A 26,230-nucleotide genomic window follows, 5' to 3' on the forward strand; every position below is an offset into this window, starting at 1 on the left:
AATATTACCCACACTTCCCCAAGCAGATCATTAATATGCAGTGTTCTACATCTAGCTATACAGCGGCAGCAGTCAACCCAATGCCTGCACAACTCCCTCATCTCTCTGACAGGCTGAAAACCGGGGTTGTGTTTATTAGGTGACGCAGCAGAATTTTGCAATAGAAAATGAGGGTTTGTTATTGGACAAGTCCAGGTGTTGTGGCTTTTCTGACAGTTTGCTCAGAGATAGGAAAAGCTCTGAGTGCCAAATGGGCAGACTTCAAATACAGATCTTTATTAGGAGAAGTATAGAGAGAGAGAGAGAATTCTGCTTTGTGTTAGATTCTAGACCTCAGCAACATTGGATGTTACTTCTTGCCATTTGAGATGAATCACAATGTTTACTGATACAGCTCTCCAAATAATCCCAAGGGCCAAATAAAACTAGCTTAAATGTTAACATGAACATAATGAGGCACCAGCTAAACGAACTGAAAGTGTAGAGTCTGTGTAAAGAGAAATGTTTTGACAATTTGATTAAGCGTGTCTGAAGTGCACCAGGCAAGCTCAATCATGCGAAGCTGAAGTTTTTGAAAGAAAATTACTATTTGAACTCATGTCTGGTTGGCTGTAGCAGGGGGGAAATGTGTTGACATGTAGAGATGAGTCTCTCTGATGTATAGAGACTGGGAACGGACAGTGGGGCTGGAGGGAAAGAGGGAAAGAGGGATGGAGGGGAGGAGGGATGGAGGGGAGGAGGGATGGAGGGATGAAGGGGAGGAGGGAAAGAGGGATGGAGGGGAGGAGGGAAAGAGGGATGGAGGGAGGAGGGATGGAGGGGAGGAGGGATGGAGGGGAGGAGGGAAAGAGGGGAGGAGGGAAAGAGGGATGGAGGGGAGGAGGGAAAGAGGGATGAGGGGAGGAGGGAAAGAGGGATGAGGGGAGGAGGGATGAAGGGGAGGAGGGAAAGAGGGATGAGGGGAGGAGGGATGAAGGGGAGGAGGGAAAGAGGGATGAGGGGACGAGGGATGAAGGGGAGGAGGGAAAGAGGGATGAAGGGGAGGAGGGAAAGAGGGATGGAGGGGAGGAGGGAAAGAGGGATGAGGGGAGGAGGGATGGAGGGGAGGAGGAAAAGAGGGATGGAGGGGAGGAGGGAAAGAGGGATGGAGGGGAGGAGGGAAAGAGGGATGAGGAGGGAAAGAGGGATGAGGAGAGGAGGGAAAGAGGGATGGAGAGGAGGGGAAGTAGTAGCAACGCGATCCATCAGGGAGGAGATAGAGAACAGAAGGAGAGGAGAGGGTGGGGCATGGAGAGATAAATGGTAGGGCCTGCTACTCGTTCATCACTCAGCCTTCATGACATGGGGCGCGAGAACACACACTCACGCGCACTGAAGGAACATTCTCACTCATGCTAGAACATATAATTGTACACAGCACAAAAACAGACACACCCTTGGCCACAAACACTAAAAACACACAAGCTTGATTATGTGTGAGCAAGCACACCCTGTGTATTCCATGTAGCGTGGTCCCCTTGTCAGTACCTTCATCCAGCATGCTCCAATACCCCAGAGAGAAACCACAGTCACATCCCACAGCCTCAGTCAACCCAGACTAGACCTGGGTTAAACACATGAGTCAAATACTTTACACATTTGAGGTGCAGCTCAAGTATCTGAAAGCATTCAACATACAGCATGTATTGACACAAGGCTGGTTCATACCATTCCGGTGATGGGAGCCAGCCCCATCGTGGGGGGGTGGAGACAGGACGGGACAGGACAGGACAGGGTGGCGTTAAAAAAAAAGATTAGGAGGAACGCTGGGTGTTTATACCTGCGGGGGTGAGCACCAGGGCCTGTAGGATGTCCGACAGGGACACAATGCCCACGATCCGGGCATTCTCATCCACCACCACCAGTCTGTGCACCTGGGGACGAGAGAGGAGGCGAGGGGGAAAAGGGGGGGGAAAAGGAGCAGGAGGGGAAGAGAAAGGGGAAGAGGACAAGTGAAAAGGAGGCGAGGGGGGAAAAGGGGGAGCAAACAAAAGAAAAGGAGAGGGTGCTTATTATTAGTATTAGTAGTATTATTAGGCTACCATATCTGAGACTGTGACAGGAGAGGGTTTTGAAGGTCAGTTGTGTGTGTGTGTGTGTGTGTGTGTGGTGTCAGTCAATCTCACCTCTGCTTTGACTATCCTGTCCACGATGGTCTCCAGTGTCTCGAGCCGGTTGCACTTCATGACGCCCTCAAAGTACTGCGAGCGATGCCTCAGAGCCTGGGTCACTGTGATGTCCAGGTTGTTGTAGGTCTTCTCAGCAGCAAGGTTCTACACACAGCAAAGACAAACAACTGAATGTTCACTTATGATAATAAATATTAATCAACAACTTAATCAACTTTTTAAACAGGTGTTTGATGAAGTGTTAAGGAAAGGGATACAAAAAAGAAAGAAAAAAGGGATTACTTACAATGACATCAAACTTGGAATAGATATCCACTACTTTTCCTGAAAAGATCAAAACCAAAAGAGATTCAGAATCCAACTTCACTAAAACCATACACTCAACATGTACAGCACTTACATAAATGACTGATAAGGCTGAAATAAATTGATAATAGTCAGCTTGTGGAAGCTGTTTTGTTAGACTCCAGTGCAGCTTTTGATATTATCGATCGTAATCTGCTGCTGGAAAAACTTGGGTTATGGCTTTACATCCCCTGCTATATTGTGGATCGAGAGTTATCCGTCTAACAAAACACAGAGGGTGTTCTTTAATGGAAGCCTCTCCAACATAGTCCAGGTAGAATCAGGAATTTCCCAGGGCAGCTGTCTAGGCCCTTTACTTTTTTCAATCTTTACTAATGACCTGCCACTGAGTAAAGCCTGTGTCTATGTATGCTGATGACTCAATATTAGCTACCACAGCAAGTGAAATCACTGCAACACTTAAAGTAATAAGCTAGTACTAATATTTCAAAAACTAAAAGCATTCTAGTTGGGACAAACCATTCCCTAAACCTCAACTAAATCTTGTAATGAATAATGTGGAAATTGAGCAGGTTGAGACTAAACTGCTTGGTGTGACCCTGGATTGTAAACGGACATGGTCAAAACATATTGATGCAACGGTAGCGAACATGAGGAGAGGTCTGTCCGTAATAAAGTGTTGCTCTGCTTTCTTGACATTGCTATCAACAAAACAAGTCCTACAGGCCCTAGTTTTGTCGGACCTGGACTATAGCCCAGTCATATGGTCAAGTGCAAAAATGAGGGACATAGGCAAATTACAGTTGGCCCAGAACAGAGCAGCACAGCTGGCCCTTAAATGTACATGGAGAGCTAACATCAATGACATGCAGAGACCCATGCATACCCCACAAGACGTCTCTTCACAGTCCCCAAGTCCAGAACAGACTCCAGGAAACGCATAGTACTACATAGAGCCATGACTACATGGAATTCTATTCCACATCAAGTAACTCATGCAAGCAGTAAAATCAGATAAAAACTACACTTTTTGGAACAACGCGGACTGTGGAGACACACACACGCTAGCACACGCACTCTACACACACACGTACATTGTAATATTGTTGTATGGTGGTATTATAAATGTTGTATTGTCGATATGTAGTGGTGTAATAATGTTATATGATATAATGTTTTATATTTTATTTTATGTGTGATGTAAGTGCCTTAATGTGTTTGGAACCCAGGAAGAGTAGCTGCTGCTTTGGCAGGAACTAATGGGGATCCCTAATAAATACAAATACACTACCACGTTTGCTCAGCCTGAAGCGCGCGCACGCACACACACACTCACTCTGCCTTTCCACACACACCTGACTCATCCACCACAGGCAGTGCGGACACCCTCCGGTCCACAAAGATATTGAGGGCCTTGATGATGGGTGTGTCAGGGTGGATGAAGGCGATGTTGTGGTAGGTCCCAATGGTTAGTTCCTCCAAGGTCTGCTTCATAAAGGCAGGCTTAGGCATCTCACACACCTGGGAGAAAACGTTTGGAAATGTTAGAAAACAGACAAACCTGGCAGAACTACCTGGACATGTCCAATGAGAAACACTTTTCGAAATGTGGTAATAGGTTTTTCGTTGCGTGACCTAATGAACATGAACTTGAGATACAGGACACTTTAGGACTAAACTGGTTTCACCTCCATTTGACTGTCTAATGTAGTGTGTCAGCACTGTCTTTCTATCAGTCTACCGGTCCCATTTTTGATATGTCTGTCTGGTTTGTCTGACCTTCGTGCGTGCCCTGCTCATATTACCATGAATGTCTGTCTTTTTTTCAGTCCATCTGTCTCATATTATCTATGTCCGTCTGTCGGTCTTGTATTCTGTCTGTCTATTCCTGTGTGTGTGCAATCACCTCTGGTCTATCACTTCTTAGTGCGGCAGGTTGCCTAGCAGTTAAGAGCGTTAGGTCAGTAACCAAAAGGTCACTGGTTCGAATCCCCGAGCCGGCAAGGTGGGAAAAAAATCTGCCTTTCTGCCCTTGAGCAGGGTAATTAACCCCCAACAACAACTGCTCCTTGGTCACCGATGACGTGCATGTCGATTAAGGCTGCCAACCGCACCGCTCTGATTCAGAGGGGTTGGGTTAAACGCGGAAGACACATTTTTGTTGAATGCATTCAGTTGTGCAACTGACTAGGTATCTCCTTTCACCTTCTCCTAACCCGCGACAGACGGATGTCAAGTAGGTTCATATTTCCTAACGTCTTTCCTGTGGTCTACTTTATTATGCAGAGATGGTTTACATTTCACACTCACTTCTACAGGTCAGACACCTTCACCTAGACAAGACTGCTTCTCTATCCAGCAACCTGCTTCAGTACTACCTTAACGCAACCAATTCAGTCATTTCAACTAAATTGAATTAAATTCATAGGAATTTAAGGAATCCTCCTTGAATTCCAGCAGTCGAACCGATTGAATGAATTTAAAATCATTTCCTGAATAAATGGATTTGAAACTGGTAACTACATTATATAGTCGTTACATTCTCATCGCTAGACTTGAGATCATCCCAGGCAAGTCAGATAGAATAAACCACGTGTCAAACTCATTCCACAGAGGGCCGAGTGTCTGCGGGTTTTCGCTCCTCCATTGTACTTGACTGATGAATTAAGGTCACTAATTAGTAAGGAACTCCCCTCACCTGGTCGTCTAGGTCTTAATTGAAAGACACTAGGGCCTCCATGGAATGAGTTTGACACCCCTGGATTAAACTAATCCTCTCCTGAATCAGATAAGGACAGCCTCTCTATCCTTTCCTCATCCTGCCTTTGTAGGTTTCCTCCTTTTCTTTCTCTCATCACATCCTTCCCCTCGATTTTCCCGCTTCCAGAGTGTGTTACCTTCAATCCCGCAGAGATCCAACAGGGGGCAGCATGCTCTTAAGTTCCCACCCACTGTGTGTTTATTGCTATAAGAGAGCCCATGCTTCATCCATCCAGATTTACTTACAAAGAGCTGGAGGAACTTGAGGATCCTCTTGTGCGTGAGGATATAAAGTGCGTTGCCGCTGACTGGGTCGATGACGGGCAGCCGGTGGATCTTGTTCTTGATGAGCGAGTACACCGCATCGAATATGCTGAGAGGGGGGGGGATCAAGAGAAGATTGGGTTAAAATAACACAGACAACCTGTCTTTGCCAATAAAGCACTCAAGACAGAGGGTGTTGATACATTGACTCTCTCTCCATCAATCGTCTCCATCTTTAAAACAGCACGTTGTGGTCGAGTCTCCAGAAAAACAGGTTCACAGTCTAGGCTACCTTTTTAAGTACTGCATTGAAATGCTACAGTACCTAACAGAGGCGCCATAAAACCTGATTCAGCGAAAGTGGACCTGATTCAGCGAAAGTCTCAAGCAAATTGACCAGATGATGTGCAAACACAAAGTATCCATACGCATTAGACCAGGAATCACACAGGAAGTCATCAGAATCAAGGGGCTAACTAGGAAGGCAAAAAGTTGTGCTCTCATTCTCTCTCCCCGTTGCTCTCCTTCCATCTCTCCTTCACAGACTCAAACCAAATACTCTATCAGAAAACCAAACCATGAAGACAGCTGAATCAGTCATTAAGCAATTAAATGACGCTGGTGTTCTCCAAAAAAGGAGCCAGAACCCAAACCAGAGGCATTTGTTGGTTAACCTGAGATGATGCAGTAGTCGAGTACCCTAGGTGGTATTTTAAGCAGAGGGGTTTTTAAGAGTCTGGCCCGTATGTCTTTTCACAAAATGGACCTTGAATTATTCAGAGTGAAGGAAATAAACGATGGGAAAGTCTCTGTGTCGCAGAGCAGGGAACAACAATACGAGGGGAAAGCACCAGACCTTTTCCCAGAAATCTAGGGAACGTACGGCATACATGAAACTCCACCTGGGAGAGCATATTGACAGTAAATTACTACCTACAACGCTACCTGTAAATTCTAAACTGAGTGAGGAAGCCAGGCTAATTTGCAGTGCTTATATAAAAAAAAAAAGAAGACAAATTAGATTTCACATTAGATTACTCAATCAACTGAGATGAATATGGACTGTTCGTATAATGGACTGATTAAACCCAATGGAAGTCCCTCTATGTAATGATGAGCAAAGCGCTCCCAATGGGCTGTATACTGTAAGTTAATCATGAACGGATCATTGCTATCCTGTTCATAGATCTGCAGGTTAATTTCACCCCAACATAAATGTGTTTTATTTGAACTTCCATCATAAAATAAAGACATATGAAATGCAGGTGACATGTATAAGAAATGCGGAACAGGCTCACCTTGCATCGGGTGATATGTTCACTAACGGCTTAAAGGTTTCTTGTAGGTAGAGCTCTACAGGACAGAAACAGGAAGAACAAAAAGCATCAAACTATCAAATCAATTTCTTTATCATCTGTTGAACAACTGATAAAATGGGTTGTTTTGAAACTGGAAAGTTGCTGGAAAGTCCCCATACCTCTCCATGTTTCAATCTTATGTTCCTCCAGCTCATAGATTTGTACCTATAAGACAGAACATTCAACAATTAGTGATGTTTAACATTCTTTCCATGATTTAAACGTGGCAGATAGTATTACATTTAGAATGTTTTTGTTAGAATTATAACTTAATAAATATATAAATCACAGCAATTCTCTCAAGAGAAAAAAAACACATGACGTCATGAAAAATCAAACAGGTGGGAAAGTTACCAAAATTTGGCACCGCTATCTCCGAGTTATCGCTCAGCCAAAGACAGAGGCACTGACTATTTCCTCATCAATATGCATAAGTCTGATATGGAAGGTTCCCTAGAGGGGTCTCAAATCGGGTCCACCTCAGAACTCTCTGATGTAAAACAAGACAGTTATGAGAACCGCTGCTAATGAATAACAACAGCAAAGAAAGGAAGGGGGAGGGAGGGAGAGAGTAGCAGGTCCTCAATGACTTCATTACAAAAACAAAGGTTTTTTCTATGGTACCCATGGCTACATTGAGCCCATGAGGCGAATATGAACAGCTGGGGATTTGCTAGGTAATGCGTGTCGTTGAAGCTTTTTTTCTTTAGAGTGGTTGTGTGACAGACTAGCGAGGTGGATGGAGGACAGACCAAATGGCCTATGAGCTCTATCGGCTCTTTAAGTACCCTTAGGCAGACGAAGTAGAGAGAATTAGAATACAATAGTCGAAGGCCTTTTCTGTTCTTCTGTAAACAACAGCCACATCGCATTCACAATCATAAAATTACTGATCCAGGACTTGGAGTGTGTGTGTGTGTGTGTGTGTGTGTGTGTGCGTGTGCGTGTGTGCGTGTCAGCTTGACCACAAACTCACTCCAAAAGTCCACAAACAAACTAAAGGCCGTTGGGCAGCCCACTCGTCTGTCAGTCCAGACTAGAGGAACAGTGACTCATCTCTGAGTAGGGTTGCAAAATTCATTCCGGTATCTTTTACAAAATTCCCAGGTTTTCCATAAATCCCAGTTGGAGGATACCTGGGATTTATGGAAAACCTGGCAATTTTTGGAAAGATACCGGAATTTGGCAACACTATCTCTGAGTGATCTCTCAGTCTTAGCCAATAACAGAGGCACTAACTAGTTCCTCATGAATATGATATGGAAGGATTGACAAACGCTTCACTGCATTGGTTGTTCTTGACTATGGATTATCTCTAATAATAGCCATTAGGGTGACGACACACTATGTCACCGTCTCCTGGCCTAATAAATACCAATGAGTATTTGGGCCAGAGAATATCCCAAGAGAGCTAGCCTCACTAGCTGGGCTTTCTATAATGTGTGTAATATGCAGGAGTGACCACTCAGGTAACACTGGAGCACCGAAACTCCCTACTCTCACCACTGACAATGCTTCCATTGAGTCAAATTACATTATGACCGACACATTTAATTTTTTACTATTAATTCATGCTATGTCAAATGTATTTTCCAACTGAAAATCATTGGTCATTGTCCGTAACTGTTTGTGCTGCTATTTTGACCAGGCCTCTCTTGAAAAAAATATGATAATACTGCACTCTGCTGTTATGGAGTTAAGCTTTAGCTGTACCAGGGAGGACTCCTAGAAAACAGCTACACAGAAGTGGCTCTCATTACACAACACAGCTGAGCTGAGCAATGCAGGCTATTTACACTACCGCCTACTGCAGTCAGCTGGTTGGCACATCTGCTGTAGTGAGTGTGAGAGAGTTCAGTGTGTGTGTGTGCTATACTTGACTATAATCAGTGTGGGTGGGGAAGTGTGGGTGAGCTGGTTTGAGAGACAGTAAAGAGCGAGTGAGAGGGAGTGTGTGTGTGTGTGTATGTGTGAAATATGTACAGGGCAAAATGTGTGTGTGTGTGTGTGTGTGTGTGTGTGTGTAAGCCCTGGGTCAGAACAGAGAGACAGCGCTGCAAAAGCACCAACTTCTCGTGACCTGATGATTAATGATGACGTCTCTCTCCACTCTGCCTGTAAAGCTCCATGACACAGAACATACAGTGCCTGAGATGGAGGCGTTGTTTAAGCTCCCAGCCTCCCACTGCATCACTGCTGTCCAGTCAGTTCACATCGCTGGCTGTGGTGACAATAGGAAGCCGAAGCCATACAGTCAAACCATTTCAAACCACAGTCGTGTTCAGTAGTATGGACTGAAACAGGGAGGGACTACCTGGACTTGCTCAATGAGAAAACACTCATTTTGGTTTTCCGTCTGAAAATATTTGTACATTATTTCTATTGCCCTAATGAACATGACCCAGAAGTCATTCGGATCTGTCTGATGAGGGGTCACGTACCATGGGAGACTTGTAGTATCTGTGGAGGATGTTGATGAAGTCTGTGATGGTTAACATTCCTGAAGAGAGAGAGCGGGAGAGATGAGGGAGAGAGGGAAAAAGGAGGAGTGGTCTTGTTAATTGCAGTGATTATTCACGTTGCACAGGTGTTGGATTTGTCCAAGCACATACACTCACTGGTACTGACAGAGAGAGACAGAGGAAAGAAGAGAGGAGCAGCGGAGAGGGAGGGAGGGACAGGTGGAACCGAAGAGCAATGTGTGAGATAGGGAGAGGGAGATAGGGAGAGGATAGGGGACAGGGAGAGGGGGATAGGGAGAGGATAGGGGAGGGGATAAGGGATAGGGAGAGGATAGGGAGGGGATAAGGGATAGGGAGGGGATAAGGGATAGGGAGAGGATAGGGAGAGGATAAGGGATAAGGAGAGGATAAGGGATAGGGAGGGGATAAGGGATAGGGAGAGGATAGGGAGGGGATAAGGGATAGGTAGAGGATAAGGGATAGGGAGAGGATAAGGGATAAGGAGAGGATAGGATAAGGGATAGGGAGAAGATAGGGAGAAAGAGAGAGTGAAATAGATGGGCTTATTTCTGGGACATTCTCTCTCTACACACCACACACCCTCCTCATTGAGGTCAGTACAGCCTAGGGGTGAGACGGAACAGTGGAGTGGAACAGAGAGGGCTTGATTCTTAGTAAAGCCCATCTGTGCGTGTCATACACTCACACAGTCTTTCTCTCTCGCTCTCTCAGTTGAGTGGACAAGTGGGCTTGATTTTTTATGTAAAAAATAATTAAAAACAGGTTCAGCCCCTGGTTCGACGTGATCTGGCAGAGTTACTCCACCTCAAGAATTCCATTTGGCGAAAGGCTTGGCACACGCTTACGCAGGCTGACGTTCAGGCAAATGAGAAATAAGTGCACTCAGGCTATCCGGAAGGCTAAAGCTAGTTACTTTAAGGAGCAGTTCTCTCTCTGTGGGTCTAACCCCAAGAAGTTCTGGAAAACGGTTAAAAACCTGGAGAATAAACCCTCCTCCTCACAGCTGTTAATGCTCATTAATGTTGATGATGTGGTTGTTACTGACAAAGAGCACATGGCTGAGCTCTTTAATCACCACTTCATTAAGTCAGGACTGACTCAGCCATGCCTCCTTGCCCGTCCAACATTTCCTCATCTCCCAGTCCTTCTAATGCGACCAGCCCCGATGCTCCTCCCTCTTTTTCCCCTACAAAGTTTCTCCCTGCAGGCGTTCAGAGTACGAGGTGCTAAAGGAGCTCCTTAAACTTGACACCAAAAAAACTATCTGGGTCAGATCGTTTAGACCCTTTCTTCTTTAAGGTTGCAGCCCCTATCATCGCCAAGCCTGTCTCTGACCTTTTTAACCTGTCTCTCCTCTCTGGGGAGGTTCCCATTGCTTGGAAGGCAGCCACAGTGCATCCTTTATTTAAAAGGGGAAGATCAAGCTGATCCTAACTGTTATTGGCCCTGTTTATCAAAAGTGTTGGAAAAACGTGTCAATAATCAACTGACTGGCTTTTTTGATGTCTATAGTATTCTCTCTGGTATGCAATTTGGTTTCCGCTCAGGTTATGGATGTGTCACTGAAACCTTAAAAGTCCTAAACGATGTCACCATTGCCCTTGATTCTAAGTAATGTTGTGCTGCTATTTTTATTGACTTGGCCAAAGCTTTTGATACGGTACACCATTCCATCCTTGTCGGCCGGCTAAGGAGTATTGGTGTCTCTGAGGGGTCTTTGGCCTGGTTTGCTAACTACCTCTCTCAAAGAGTGCAGTGTATAAAGTCCGAACATCTGCTGTCTCAGCCACTGCCTGTCACCAAGGCAGTACCCCAAGGCTCGATCCTAGGCCCCACGCTCTTCTCACTTTACATCAACAACATACCTCAGGCAGTAGGAAGCTCTCTCATCCATTTATATGCAGATGATACAGTCTTATACTCAGCTGGCCCCTCCCCGGATTTTGTGTTAAACGCTCTACAACAAAGCTTTCTTAGTGTCCAACAAGCTTTCTCTGCCCTTAACCTTGTTTGGAACACCTCCAAAACAAAGGTAATGTGGTTTGGTAAGAAGAATGCCCCTCTCCCCACCGGTGTGATTACTACCTCTGAGGGTTTAGGGCTTGAGGTAGTCGCCTTATACATGTACTTGGGAGTATGGCTAGACGGTACACTGTCCTTCTCTCAGCACATATCAAAGCTACAGGCTAAGGTTAAATCTAGATTTGGTTTCCTCTATCGTAATCACTCCTCTTTCACCCCAGCTGCCAAACTAACCCTGATTCAGATAACCATTCTACCCATGCTAGATTACGGAGACGTAATTTATAGATCGGCAGGTAAGGGTGCTCTCGAGCGGCTAGATGTTCTTTATCATTCAGCCATCAGATTTGCCACCAATGCTCCTTATAGGACACATCACTGCACTCTATACTCCTCTGTAAACTGGTCATCTCTGTATACCCGGCGCAAGACCCACTGGTTGATGCTTATTTACAAAACCCTCTTAGGCCTCACTCCCACCTATCTGAGATACCGATTGCAGCCCTCATCCTCCATATACAACACCCGTTCTGCCAGTCACATTCTGTTAAAGGTCCCCAAAGCACACACATCCCTGTGTCGCTTCTCTTTCCAGTTCGCTGCAGATAGCGACTGGAATGAGCAGCAAAAAACACTCAAACTGGACAGTTTTAACTCCATCTCTTCATTCAAAGACTCAATCATGGACACTCTTACTGACAGTTGTGGCTGCTTCGCGTGATGTATTGTTGTCTCTACCTTCTTGCCCTTTGTGCTGTTGTCTGCGCCCAATAATGTTTGTACCATGGCTTGTGCTGCTGCCATGTTGTGTTGCTACCATGTTGTTTTCATGTTGGGTTGCTACCATGCTGTGTTGTCATGTGTTGCTGCCATGCTATGTTGTTGTCTTAGGTCTCTCTTTATGTAGTGTTGTCTCGCTTGTTGTGATGTGTGTTTGGTCCTATATTTATATATATTTATTTGTTTAATCCCAGCCCCCGTCCCAGCAGGAGGCCTTTTGGTAGGCCGTCATTATAAATAAGAATTTGTTCTTAACTGACTTACCTAGTTAAATAAAAAAAATGTGTGTGTGAGGCTCCAGGGAGACATCAGGCTCTACAGTCACATCCTAGTGATGCAGCCGGGACAGTTACACAATATGGATGTCCCCTAACCATAGGTGGGCACATAGCATTATTGTTCAATGTATCCTTGATTCAATTGTTGAAAAACATATAGACCAATACGGTAAGAATACACTATTGTGTCAATTGCTGCCATCTCAAATTAGCACTAGTGAATGGTAGCCCATGGCTCATTATAAATGGTCTGCCTGTCTGTGTCTGCTCTCAGAGCCGGCTAGAGAGGAGAGAGAACAGTATTTATAGCAGTCTCCATGACGCTGGCCCAGATACAAGGAGAGGAGAGGAGACGAGAGGAGCCCGCCTCTTGAGGGGAAGGAGAGGGGATGAGGAGTCAAAATGGAGGGAAGAGAGAGCCGACTGAAAGGATGGAGAGAAATGGAGCAAAGCGTAATTTAAAGGTTAAGGAGGCAGAGGAGAGGAGGAGAGGAACAAGTGCATGAGGGAGAGAGAGAAAAGATGGATAGAGCAGAGACAGAAAGGGGGGAGGGGGATGAGGAGAGGGACGTACAGTGCAAAGATGGAAGCGTTACTAAGAGGATGGGTAGAAGGGAGGGATAGCATAGACATAAAAGTGGGGTGGGGGGGGGGGGTCTAAGGACGAGGGGACTGGGGATTTTATGGGGAAAAAGAGACGAGGCAATGATTATATTAGGGGGGAGGGTATTATGGATGTTGCTTGCCATGATGTCTGAGTGATCCAACAGATTTAGGCTAGAGAGAGATTCCTGTGTTACATAATTTTCAGTGCATCTCCTGGATGTACTGGATGTGTGTGACTGATTTCAATATGTGTGTGAACACAGGTCACCAGTGCCCTCCCGCAGTGGAAAGTGAAACCGTTGGACACAGTGTTCCCTGTGCTGTGTCCTCCTGCACAACTCTTCCACTGTACTGCCCGTGTTCCTTTAAGACTGACTGAGTTCTCCTCAGTGCTCCTGAGACAGACTGGTGAGTCACAGGAACCCTGTGCTGCTGTGGGAGGGAACAGGCCAGCCCAGCAGGACGTCTTTGTGAAGGAACACGACTGTCATAACAGGTTTTTAAAAAGCCAAGGAGGCAGGGCTCCGTTTCAGAGGGGACGACTATGGCGGGGACACCCACATTTTCTATTTTGGACAGAGTATATAATTTGATCTACTTTCCTCATCACCTCTCAGTTTCTATACCTCCCCGCTTCTTTATAGTTGTGATACCCTCATCTTTCCCTCTTCCCAGACTGACAATTTCTCCCTAAGAAGTTGATTTGGTTCCATTCTGTTCACTATGTATGGAAAATAATACAGTAACCTTCGACTGGAAAAAACTAAACTTTTTCCACTTACCAACAAAGCTCTGCTTCTTAGTCTCCCATAGTGGGGCTGCCCGCACCCCGTTGGCAACCAAGGCGAAGAAGGCCTTTTTTACCTACAGGCAAGAAGAACAAACAACAATATTTTTACAATACTTTCTAAACAGGTATTTTATAATGTGGGTGGAATAGAGCAGCGTTTTCCACCACTTCCCAGCCCCCTCTGCCTACCTAGCTCCCAGTAGGTGGGTCAGTCAACACAGCATATCCCCCCTAAAGAGTGTGTTTCTGGGCAGGGCAGGGTTTCATCACACCTCCCTGGCTGTGTCTGTCTGTCAGTTAGCACTCACGGCTTCCTCCCCATTACCGCTAGCCACTGTGTGGTTAGACGTAGGCTACCAAGGACCTGTTAACTGGGGGCAGGTACACAGTACTGTGGCGTTTCTTCACAAAAAAAGAATACTGCTGTGTGTTGTTCTGGTGGTTTGACTTTTGTTCTCTGTAACCAACAGGCAGCGGAAACAATTTCCCTCTCAGGACCATTGAGTATCTAATCTTTCCATCTATCTACTTTCATTATGAGAATAATGCCCCCTGGGCCCAGTTTTTCAAAGGTTATCTATCCGGAATTCAGCTATCGGATAGAATTAAATGCAAAGAAATAGAATGAATAGAACAGGAGTCCTCATTCAAGATGGTATATAATCAAAGATTCTAGTTTAGATCTTTGTATATCTAAGCCAGAGTCACATCTACCTGACTGACTGGATGCATACTGTACCATGACTCCATTCACCTCAGCTGGGGGTAAAATAACTACGTAAAGTCGTAAGGGGCTTGTGTAGACATGCTGAACAGATACCATTTCCTCATTAGAATGAATTCCCATGGGCATTCATTGTGAAGAGCTCAACCGGGGAAGCAGGTAACTGACAATATCGTAATCCTTCTGATATCATATCATTGTACTGCACATCCCAAGACACTAAATGACTTAAAACCATGACACCGCAAAGTGAAACCACAGATGATAATATCCCACTACAAAGACAAATGCATGGTTGTCTCTCAAATTGAATTTTTAAAAGGCTGTGAGGCATTCATCTCCAATGCTAACTGTCTGGAAATGAACACACAAGCATGCTATTGAACCCCATTGTCTCCAGGCAATGTAAAACATTTATGAGAGCGTCACTGCTTTTCTTTTGGCATTTGTAAAAGCGTAATCTTAAGACATTAAAGTTTAATGAGGCCGTGGAGCCATAATGAGAAGGTTTCTTTAGCCTTCACATGGAAACTTTAATCTTCCATTGTTCTGGGCTGCTGGTCTGGACAAGCATTCAATGAAAGATTGGGAATCGGATAAGCAACTACTAGCAGTCACAACTTGGATGTGATCAGAGCTATAGGGCTGACCTATTTTCCAATCATTAATTTTTTTTATATTCCAGTAAGGGGGAGGGACGGCCTGTTTTCCTATCTTAGTTGCCTAATCCACATGTCAAAGTCAACTGTATACTGTGTGTACAGTGGACTGTATAGTCACGTTTTTTTGTTCTTGATAAAATAGCCTAATAAAGTTGTCCTCCAGAAAAACATTAAATAATGAATTCACAATGTTTTCCATCAATTTACGGGAAACATTGTTTTTGACAATTCTGGAACTTCGGCAAAGTTTCTGATATTTCTCAACCCTGGCAAGGACTGACCACTTATGCAACCAATAATAAAAGTATATTCCAGTAAGGGGGAGGGACGGCCTATTTTCCCATCTTAGTTTCCTTATCCACATGCCAAATACATTCCCTATATAAAGAAAAATAACCCCCTCATTGGCTGCAGAGAGTTCCTGAAGACTTCAACTTTTCCTGCCAAACCCTCTATAAAACTTGACATATAAAGAGAACTACGCAAGCTAAAAGACTACACAGAACTGACCTGTCTTGACAAGAAAAGGTTTTAAGAATGAAGGGAGTTGTCGTCCTACTAATACTGTCTCTGTGCCTCACACTGTCTGGGGCACAAGGTGAGGGGGACCAGGCGGGGACCAGTTTGTCTTACTGTGTGCCTGACACCTGCTCCTTTATCAGAGAGCTGGCTGTCCTGAAGGAGAAACTAGGAACCATGGACCAGAAACTAGTAGCTGTGGAGACCAGGCTACAAGCCAGCGTGAGCCAGGTGGATGAACTGAAAAGTACAAACAAAGCTCAGGAAGAAGAACTGAAGACATTAAAGAAGGACATAGCAGCTGGTCAGCCAAAGGTGGCCTTCTCTGCAGCACTAAGAACGTCTGGTTCTGGGAACATCGGACCCTTCACCACTGACATACCCTTACAGTACAAAAGAGTCTTCTCCAACTTCGGCAGTGGATACAACCCTGCTACAGGTGTCTTCACAGCCATGGTCAAAGGAGTGTACTATTTCCGCTACACCATGTTCTACAGTGGAAACGCCAATGCTGTCGTGTCTTTGAGGAAGAACAGCCAGATGCTTGTGTCCTCGTGGGACGTTGGTTCCGGACCTGCACAAGACTTCGCCAGCAATGCAGCCGTAGTGGAGCTGGAGGTGGGAGACAGTGTCTACGCCCAGCTCAGTGCTAACAGGGAAGTCTTTGAAGATGGCGGAAACTACAACACCTTCAGTGGGTTTTTACTCTTTCCCATGTAATATCAGTAACACGTTTACAGTTCATTTGGCTGTACATAAGAGAAGGGTTTTGGGAAAATACATCACAACAGTATGAAAGTCAAACAAAATAAAAAGTTTACAAAAATACAAAGTTGCGCTCTGATTGAACTGTGATGTCGAGACAGGGCCTGGTGTACTAGACAAATATATATATATATTGCATTGTTGTGACTGGCGCACTGATCAAAGGTCACTGTCTGCTGTAATAGTTGTGGTTTGATGTTTAATGAAGAACAGGTTCAAGCTGGTTGACTGAGGTGTTGGGGACGGTTGTGTTTGTTGATCTTCTCCATTGTTGTGACTGCTGGACTGTAGCCGTTTCATTAAAGCCTTCTTACTGCTTCCTTGTTTTCACTGACATCTCTGTAGACTGAAGTGTAGTGTGTTCTAACCATGGAGGGATCAGACCCCCAAGAGACATGGTGGATCAGAGATAACACTTCTCTGGATTAAAATATAGAGCATTTTAATTGCAGATGCCTATCGAGTCACAAGGTCGCACATTTTTCTAGCTGGTGCTTTTGAAGATAAAACAGTGGGAGAGATTACTAGGGGTTTTAATGTGTGACAATCTTCAAGAAAGAGGAACTGAAATAGACTTAAGATGCCTTCCAATCACAGAGAGGATATCATAATAGTCTATTCTGGCCAGAGGAGTAAGTCTCCAGCTCATTTTTGTGCTGCAGTTAAATACTCCATAAAGACATTTGTACCACTTTCCAACACAAGACCATAACGGAGATTACATGTTTAACAAAGCAGATCAATTAGTAACCAGAGACATAGTATCATGGCTCAAGCCATGACGCAATTGCGTTTAAAGTTACTACAGTCGATAAAACAACAAATACAAAATGTTGCTATTGACCACCTGTCTAGATAGAACATTATTAGCAGGCGGGACTACAGAACAATGTTTTGCGACAGAAGTCTTTATACAGTATGAGATGTTCAATAGACAGAGCACTTACCTGCAGAGTAGTGTCAAAAACCACAAGCTTAGAGCTGGTAGGAACAATGTCGTAGCACTTGTGTGACTTCATAAAGCGCATGTAGATATCACTTTCGGATTCTTCAACAGCTGAAAGTAAAGCACATATATGCACAAGCATTAATTCAATGTTCTACCTGGAAATCATTAATAAACAAAATACTAGGAATGGAACAACAATGGACATCCTGATGCCTTGACCAGTAATGAGAAGGTCAAAGGGATGCACCGATTCATGGTTTGCCCTATGCACATCCCAGTTCCATATTCTCTTTGAAGAAGACATGGAGAAAATGACTTCCCAGGCATTTTCATTTGGCTACAAAATATAATCTCTCAAAACCACTACATTGTTGTGTGAGATATCCTCGGTGTCTGATATCGCCTTTCTTCTGAAAGGACCTGAATTTAAAGGGTATATTCAATGAACTAAGAGACTGGAAGTTTTTTAATTGCTGACTAGTCTGACTCAATCTCCAGGGCAGGTTGCCATGGTAATTCTCACTGTACTATTCAGATACACTAAACATATATTTTTTGTTAAGCTCTCGAGACAACAGGGCAGTCGATTGTTCTGTGGTTGGAAGGAGCAGCCATGCTCCCCACTCACCCTCCCAAAAATGTCTCCTCAAGGAGTCTAGACGATTTGGCCTACTTCGTCTGGACGTTGCCAGACATTCTGCCCGTGATTTGTACCGACGCTGCCGTCTAACTGCTGTGCCGTCTGTACACCTGCGTCTGCTGCTGTGGCGGCTCGCTGTCTGTGTCGGTGTATCAGGTCAATGCGTAAGACCGACAGCTCCACTCCCATGGCTTTCGCCCTGTCGGTTCTAATGACGGGTGAAGGAGCTGTGTCGACACCTCTGCCGATGGTCACAGCCCAGGACCATACATATCACAACCTGGGGATCCGAGCCCGATGCCGCATGTAGCATTGCTAAACCACAGTCAACGCCTAAAAAGGAATGTGAATCAACTGTATATCCATGTACGTTTTGCCACTTGAAATGAATCTAATAATAATCATGATAATCTCTCTTCCATCTGCTTTGTCCTAGATGTTCACAACCCAACAATCCCTAAATAGCTCTGTTAAACTTTGCTCCTTTGCTATGCAGAGCAGCAGGAGAATGCAGCCTTACAAACCTGAGAGGAACGAGATGTATTTGATTGAGACTACCTCAACCTGGTTTAAGACAACCCTACTGTAGTCAGAATGGCCTCGCAAAAAATTTAGCATTTATATGTATTGTGTTATCAATAAAATATAGAGAGTGTGTTCTCTGGGAAACCTCGGAACTTAAACCACTATAGGTTAGGGTATCAAACAGAGAGCTTTTATAGAGCGCACAATGCACATACCAACTTCCAAAATCCCTTAACACAATGGCTATGGCTGCTGCCCAAAGCTATTGCCTCACGATCACACCCCCACCTAAACAGCCCCAATAATCTCCTAGTAAGACTGCTCTGAGCGTCTGAGTATTTCGATTTACCCGAGCACAGGCTTGACACTCTGGCAAGCAGCCATGTTGGCTATGCTGAGAATTGAATTACTGTAGAATGGTCCGTTTGTTGTTTTGAAGAGCCTTGATGATTCACATTTTACCAACATTGAAAGAAGGCAGCAGTAGCCTGCCATCTCACAGCCTACTGAATGATGATTGTCTCATATTTGTGGCTTAACTTAAAAAACAAAATGGGGGAAAAAACCCACAAATGGTGTAAATAGGATTTAGTGAAAACCCAGATGTCTGGTGTTGATCCCTTTATGTAAACCTCTACAGAGTATATCTAGGCTATTTCCATTAGAATGGAATGTTATGTAATAATGGTACAATGATGATAATTTCACAAGTATTTTCTGTAATTAAAGGTATAGTAACATTATAGTGTTCAGGTCTGTGCAGTTCTACCCATCCAAAGGTAATTACATTTTTACATTTAGTCATTTAGCAGACGCTCTTACCCAGAGCGACTTACAGTTAGTGAGTGCATACATTTTCATACTGGCCCCCCGTGGGAAACGAACCCACAACCCTGGCGTTGCAAGCGCCATGCTCTACCAACTGAGCTACAGGGGACTATTAAGTAATCAACCACTAGATAGCACCTCTATGAATGGGCATAGCCAGCATAGCTTTCATCTAATCATTTCTTATTTGACAACCTGTCAACTCAATAGGCTACTGATTAAACATGAAAATGTTGCCCAATGTGTTGAAGACCGTGTCAAGTGACCTGAACTCACTGTACTATAAGTCACTTTGGATAAGTGCGTCTGATAAGTGGCATACATATTATATTTCAGTCCCATGTAAAGTTTAGGGTAGCTGCCTAGGTGGGTAGATGATGGCTGTTTTTTCTAGTTCTACTTTTAATGTAATTGGTATTTCATTTAACGTCAGATGGTAAACACATCTGGTGAAGTCAGTCATATTCACAAACATCTAGATGAAGCTCCCTTATTCAAGGCAGAATAGCACTGCCCTGTCAGTATCCACCATCATATCTCCTTGTTCAAGCTCTTCTGTAGTGCATTTCAGATTTTATCAGGTATTTACAGCGAAGCTGAGATGCTATTTGGTATAAACACTAGGATTCAGCATTCTAAACTCATTAACATACCACTGTCAAGCTATGGGGTAACACTATCCATGCTGCAGCTGTACTGTCTCTGGGACAGCTGCCAAGCTGCAACATCACATTGTGGCTGGACTGAGGGAGGCAGCCAACAGGTTAGCAGGGATAACAGCAAACAAGTTCCCCCCTAACATATCCCTTTCACATTCACAATGACATTCGTCCCCATCCACTAAAGCTTCTATACATTGACATGATGGGCTACAGAGACGGTATATAGTTCGGTTCCACCTATGATATATTCACAATGCAGTACATGTATGCACTAAAAAGTTTTTTTGTTTGTTTAAATGCCATATTTTGATTATCAGGCTACACCACTAGAATAATGGGAATATGATCCATTAGATGGGTGGGATTGGTTAGCCAAAAATAAAATGACCACTAAATGCGTTGATGGCATGACATATGACTTGAAGGCATCATGTACTTTCCAGAGATCTCAATTGACCAATAATCAACGGGCTACATCGCCTTCGTGAACTGTAGCTTAGGCTAATTACATAGATATCATAGATCATTCACAGATCAATTTGGCTGACGCATTACCTTGTCAATTGGCATAATAAAGGTTATGAATGGGTTTGCGGATCTACTAGTTGAAAATAAATGTCCAAAAAGTTTGCAAAGAGGCTTACCTTCATCTTCTAGATCAAGTTTCTCCAGCATGCCTTCAGTTAAACCGTGGACCTGTGGACAAGAAGTAGAGGTAGTCAATTGACCGACTGACTCCTCCCGCTCCCTCTCCTCTTTCACTCCACAACCCTGCACAGGCAACGCGGGCAGCAGCGACCGGGGCGCAGTCTGTTATGAAATACTAGTAGGTCGTAGAAAAAGTAACGGTTGTCAACTACAATGTGGATACAATGTAACAAGCAGAAAGCTTCGCTAATAAAATGTAGCCTTCCCGAGTTGCAACTAGCCTTCCGAACTGCTACTGATTTGACAGTCGCCGGGCATGAGAAACTCCTCTCTTCTTGTGCGGTGCCAACACGAAAACGAGAAACACAGTCCAACCGTTTCGCGCATAAAAGGCTCCGGTGATTTTCATGGACGCATGTCTTTTCTTTCTTGCTCGGTGTTGGTAAAAAGGGTAGAGTAACCGTATTTTAGTAGACTAGAGAGCGTTCACAGGTAGCCTACATCCCGTAATTTCGTGCCGACGCTTGACGTAAAACAGGATGCATGCTACCAATCTCCTGTTCAAGTAAAAGTGGAACATTCCAGTTTGCTGCAGTCGCAGTGAAAGATACAATGGGCGCGCTCCTCTGCCCAGGCGTTGCCGACGCCTGCCAGAACCTACAACGCCTGGATAGGTATTGAACATATCAGCTAACCACATCATATGTTTTAGCAATCTGTCAGTCGATGACGCGGCACGCAACCATTGGTTGATGCAAGCGACATCTAAGCAGAGGAAGGCATTGTTTAACATTTTTCACATATTCTTGATTAGCCTAATTTCAAGACAAAACTGAACTGAGTGTCCTCCGATTACAAATTAAGATACCAGGCAGACAATGTTAATTCAGTGATTCATGAAATTGTATGCAAATGACAAGACACATTCTTCGGAGTTACACTTCACAATTTATAATGTGCCATGCTCAATCAAAACTTTGGTGCTGGACCTATCGATGTAATATTTAAACTGTGAAGTATGGAATGTGCAAAGTTATGCATGAGAGAGAGATACAGAGATGAGACCTTTGAGATTTCTCTAGATATAAGTTGTTTACTATTGTGGTTGTTATACAGTGGCTCTCTAGCCTCATCCAGCCATCTTGCCAACTCCTCTGATCATTGCCATGCCAAACAGCATGCCAATGACCATAGAAGTTTGCAAGACAGTACAAACAGATCAGGGACCAGGCTAGTGTCTCTCCACTAGCTGAGTGAAACCGGTGCATCACCTGGCAGCGACAGAGAGGGATCCCACTTCGCAAAAACGGGTTGGATCAACTTTGTTTCCACATCATTTCAACCCCCCAATATCTATGTGATGACATTGAATCAACATGGAAAACTGATTGGATTTGCAAAAAGTCATCAACATAAGGGCATTTCGTTTTTTGTTTTTTACTCAACTTTTAACCTAAATCCAGTGACATTGTGAAATGTATTGTTGATTTCACTTTGAATTCACATTAGTTGACAACTCAAACTAGACATTGAACTGATGTCTGTGCCCAGCGGGATAGGATGCACAGTAAGGGCAGAGATTCCAGCAGCATACTGTTGTAGTTCTCATGGGTCACAGAGACAAAACAGACTCTAAATTCACTATCAAACAATGCATCTCCTTGGTATTCTATGTTAGTTAGATAAATATAAAATTAGATGGACGTTAAAGGGATGACAATATAATTTGCATGAAGCGACAAAATATGTAAATGTAAATGCATATGTTAATGTGCCTAGCTGTGGTGTGGACCACCCAACCATGCATAACGGGAGGAGCCAGCCACCAGAACTGACTTTATAGGTGAATCTCAATAGTCTGAAGTGGCCAGCCACCAGAACTGACTTTATAGGTGAATCTCAATAGTCTGAAGTGGCCAGCCACCAGAACTGACTTTATAGGTGAATCTCAATAGGCTGAAGTGGCCAGCCACCAGAACTGACTTAATAGGTGAATCTCAATAGGCTGAAGTGGCTTCCTCTCCTTTTCTCTTTTCCTTCATCTGCACTGATCTGAAAGGAGAGGTGAAAACCAACCATTGCAGTATTGCTTTTGCCTATCCTGTGTGGTCAGATCAGTGCAGTTGTGGAAGAGGAATCTGCTTTAGACTATTGAGATGCACCCTATTTCAACTAGTGTTTTAGCAGTGGGGTAGTACTCACTGGTTGTGATCGTGAGTTAGCGATGGGGGCGGAGGGAGTCATGGGTGGTTTGGAGCAGCGTAGACTGAAGCGCTGCCCGGTGTCCGGCGGGGAAGAGTAGGAGCGCATCCGTGCCTCCAGCCTCTCCGGCTCGCTCCGATAGGCCTCCAGCGGGAACGCCGGCGGCTGCTTTGCGGCCTGCGTCGGAGGAGTCAAGGGGGGCGAGGAGATCCCGGAGGCTATGGAGAAACGGAGAACGGGTACAAGAGGTTGATTAGACTTTCAGTATAAAAAACACCTGAGGCTCTTTCTGCTGTAATCTAACATGTCTGAGGGGCGATGGGCATCCTTGGGCTGAAAATACAGTGTGCCACTAGGCAAGAAGCCACAGATAGGGTGTTATCTGATTGAACATTCAGCAAGGATTGAGAATAAGATAGATAGGGAATAAACCTGTAGTGCTGCCTTTTTGCCAGTTGAGACATTCTTTTGGTGATGTGGACAGAGCTTGGAGGTGTGAGACAGATGCTGTATCTCATGTTAATCAGATTCTCCTGTCAATTCTATATATTTTTTTGTATGCAATATTCTGGTATGTGCAACACGACTGTGAACTCATTCAACCAATACAGTCAAAGTCATCCTGTAGGTTATTCAGAAGATTAAGAGAAGATTATGTAACTCTGCATCAGCACTAATGGAGTTTCGTGGCGAAAAATAGCTGGAAAGTTATTTTTTTTAAACACAGAGAGGATCATTTATTGCTGTAGCAAGCATTTGAACACTATAACAAAGCCAGGAGGGACGATCACCTTTCAACTTCGAATTCAAAAGGACAGAGCTAGATCAAAAGACATCTTAATTTATAACAACATAGTCCTTAGAGATATTCAAGAAGACGTTTCAAAAGAAATGACAGGCACACCATTTAAACAGTCAAGTGCGATGAGAAAGTCCATATTATACTAATGAGCTACTGTTATACTAGTTACCTTTTCATCAAATTCATGGCATACACACATCCTCCTTTCTGGCTATCCAACAAAACAGGAATATTACAGGGAGTAGATACCACTAATCAACTCTTACTCCCAGCGGTTCTAATCTAACAGGACCTTATTGACATGCAGATGATGCAGTACATCTTCCTTGATGAGCCCAAGCAGAATCAATACAGTCCTCTCTAGGCACTTAACCAGACTTTCAACCCCTTACACTCGTGGGAATTGGCCTACATGGATAGGGCTAAATTGAAATGTTTCTTACAGAAGAAATATGGAAAACATATGCATAACTATGGTAGCAATCAAAATGGAACAGTTTGGAGATTATGGGAAAATTATTAGACTAAAGGTGAGGACAAAACATTTAATCTGACACAAGACTGAATCCAAAAATTACACTATTGATTTTATGTGCATTTTACATTTACTGTACTTTGCCGCATTTGTTGATAATGGTCCCCTGTAGCTCAGTTACATTAACATTTACATTTTAGTCATTTAGCAGACGCTCTTATCCAGAGCGACTTACAGTTAGTGAACCCACAACCCTGGCGTTGCAAACAACATGCTCTATCAACTGAGCTACATCCCTGCCGGCCATTTCCTCCCCTACCCTGGACGACCAGTTGGTAGAGCATGGTGCTTGCAACACCAGGGTTGTGGGTTCGTTTCCCACGGGGGGCCAGTATGAAAAATGTATGCACTCACTAACTGTAAGTCGCGCTGGATAAGAGCGTCTGCTAAATGACTCAAATGTACATGTAAATAATGAAATCTGGAAATACTCTGGATACATTCAGTAACATAAGAATATTCATGGGAAAATCTGGGGTAGGTGCAACATACAGTAAGACAAAAAAATTTGAGTGAAAGGTCTAACTGTTGTCTCCAAGTGGCCACGTACCTCTCCAAAGTGTGCACAGTTCCTACGTAATTTCAATGCACTTTTATGACTCAAAGAAGAGTCTTGAACTGTAAGGTGCTATTTTGCGTGTTCCCTGCCAAATTTATTCTCAATACAACAAACTTTTGACTGGTAGTGTATATATATACACTACCGGTCAAAGGTTTTAGAACACCTTCTCATTCAAGGGTTTTTCTTTATTTTTACTATTTTCTACATTGTAGAATAATAGTGAAGACATAAACTATGAAATAACACATATGGAATCATGAAGTAACCAAAAAAGTGTTAAACAAATCAAAATATATTTGAGATTCTTCAAATAGCCACCCTTTGCCTTGATGACAGCTTTGCACACTCTTGGCATTCTCTCAACCAGCTTCATAAGATAGTCACCTGGAATGCATTTCAATTAACAGGTGTGCCTTCTTAAAATTTAATTTGTGGAATTTATTTCCTTCATAATGTGCTTGAGCCATTCAGTTGTGTTGTGACAAGGTAGGGGGGTATACAGAAGATGGCCCTATTTGGTAAAAGACCAAGTCCATATTATGGCAAGAACAGCTCAAATAAGCAAAGAGAAACGAAAGTCCATCATTACTTGAAGACATGGTCAGTCAATCCAGAAAATGTCAAGAACTTTGAAAGTTTCTTCAAGTGCAGTTGCAAAAACCATCAAGCACTATGATGAAACTGGCTCTCATGAGGACCGCCACAGGAATGGAATACCCAGAGTTACCTCTTCTGCAGAGGATAAGTTCATTAGAGTTACCAGCCTCAGAAATTGCAGCCCAAATAAATGCTTCACAGAGTTCAAGTAACAGACACATCTCAACATCAACTGTTCAGACGAGACTGTGTGAAATCAGGCCTTCATGGTCAAATGTCTGCAAAGAAACCACTACTAAAGGACACCAATAAGAAGAAGAGACTTGCTTGGACATTAGAAAAATTTGTCCATTGGAAATTTGTCCTTTGGTCTGGAGTCCAAATTGGAGATTTTTGGTTCCAACCGCCGTGTCTTTGTGAGACACGGTGTGGGTGAACGGATGATCTCCGCATGTGTATTTCCCACTGTAAAGCATGGAGGAGGAGGTGTTATGGTGTGGGGGTGCTTTGCTAGTGACACTGTCTGTGATTTATTTAGAATTCAAGGCACAATTAACCCGCATGGTTACCACAGCATTCTGCATTGATACGCCATCCCATCTGGTTTGGGCTTAGTGGGACTATCATTTGTTTTTCAACAGGACAATGACCCAACACACCTCCAGGCTGTGTAAGGGCTATTTTACCAAGAAGGAAAGTGATGGAGTGCTGCATCAGATGACCTGGCCTCCACAATCCCCAGGCCTCCACAATCCCCCGACCTCCACCCAGTTGAGATGGTTTGGGATGAGTCGG

At 43.9% G+C, this 26,230-nt stretch overlaps 2 protein-coding genes across 4 annotated transcripts in view; one reads left to right on the top strand and one right to left on the bottom strand.

Moving 5' to 3' along the window:
* The window catches only part of LOC121569204 (5'-AMP-activated protein kinase subunit gamma-1), a 59,587-nt gene that overhangs the window by 13,930 nt on the left and 19,427 nt on the right, over positions 1 to 26,230 (bottom strand). For all 3 annotated transcript variants that reach the window (XM_045221417.1, XM_045221416.1, XM_041879967.2), the window contains exons 2-13: positions 22,940 to 23,157; positions 20,734 to 20,785; positions 17,433 to 17,542; positions 13,808 to 13,889; positions 9,298 to 9,356; positions 6,976 to 7,021; positions 6,797 to 6,851; positions 5,481 to 5,607; positions 3,830 to 3,995; positions 2,455 to 2,492; positions 2,166 to 2,312; positions 1,820 to 1,913 (exon numbers count right to left, since the gene is read on the bottom strand). In XM_045221417.1, coding sequence (XP_045077352.1) covers positions 1,820 to 1,913; positions 2,166 to 2,312; positions 2,455 to 2,492; positions 3,830 to 3,995; positions 5,481 to 5,607; positions 6,797 to 6,851; positions 6,976 to 7,021; positions 9,298 to 9,356; positions 13,808 to 13,889; positions 17,433 to 17,542; positions 20,734 to 20,785; positions 22,940 to 23,157 — 1,194 coding nt within the window. The remainder of the gene's footprint in view (positions 1 to 1,819; positions 1,914 to 2,165; positions 2,313 to 2,454; positions 2,493 to 3,829; positions 3,996 to 5,480; positions 5,608 to 6,796; positions 6,852 to 6,975; positions 7,022 to 9,297; positions 9,357 to 13,807; positions 13,890 to 17,432; positions 17,543 to 20,733; positions 20,786 to 22,939; positions 23,158 to 26,230) is intronic.
* LOC121569206 (complement C1q-like protein 2) lies at positions 15,611 to 16,804 on the top strand. Its single transcript, XM_041879969.1, has one exon. It carries the CDS (start codon positions 15,739 to 15,741, stop codon positions 16,438 to 16,440), a length of 702 nt encoding a protein of 233 aa, XP_041735903.1. The 5' UTR covers positions 15,611 to 15,738; the 3' UTR covers positions 16,441 to 16,804.

This window comes from Coregonus clupeaformis, chromosome 7, assembly GCF_020615455.1.
Source record: "Coregonus clupeaformis isolate EN_2021a chromosome 7, ASM2061545v1, whole genome shotgun sequence".
Classification (NCBI taxonomy): Eukaryota; Metazoa; Chordata; class Actinopteri; order Salmoniformes; family Salmonidae; genus Coregonus; species Coregonus clupeaformis.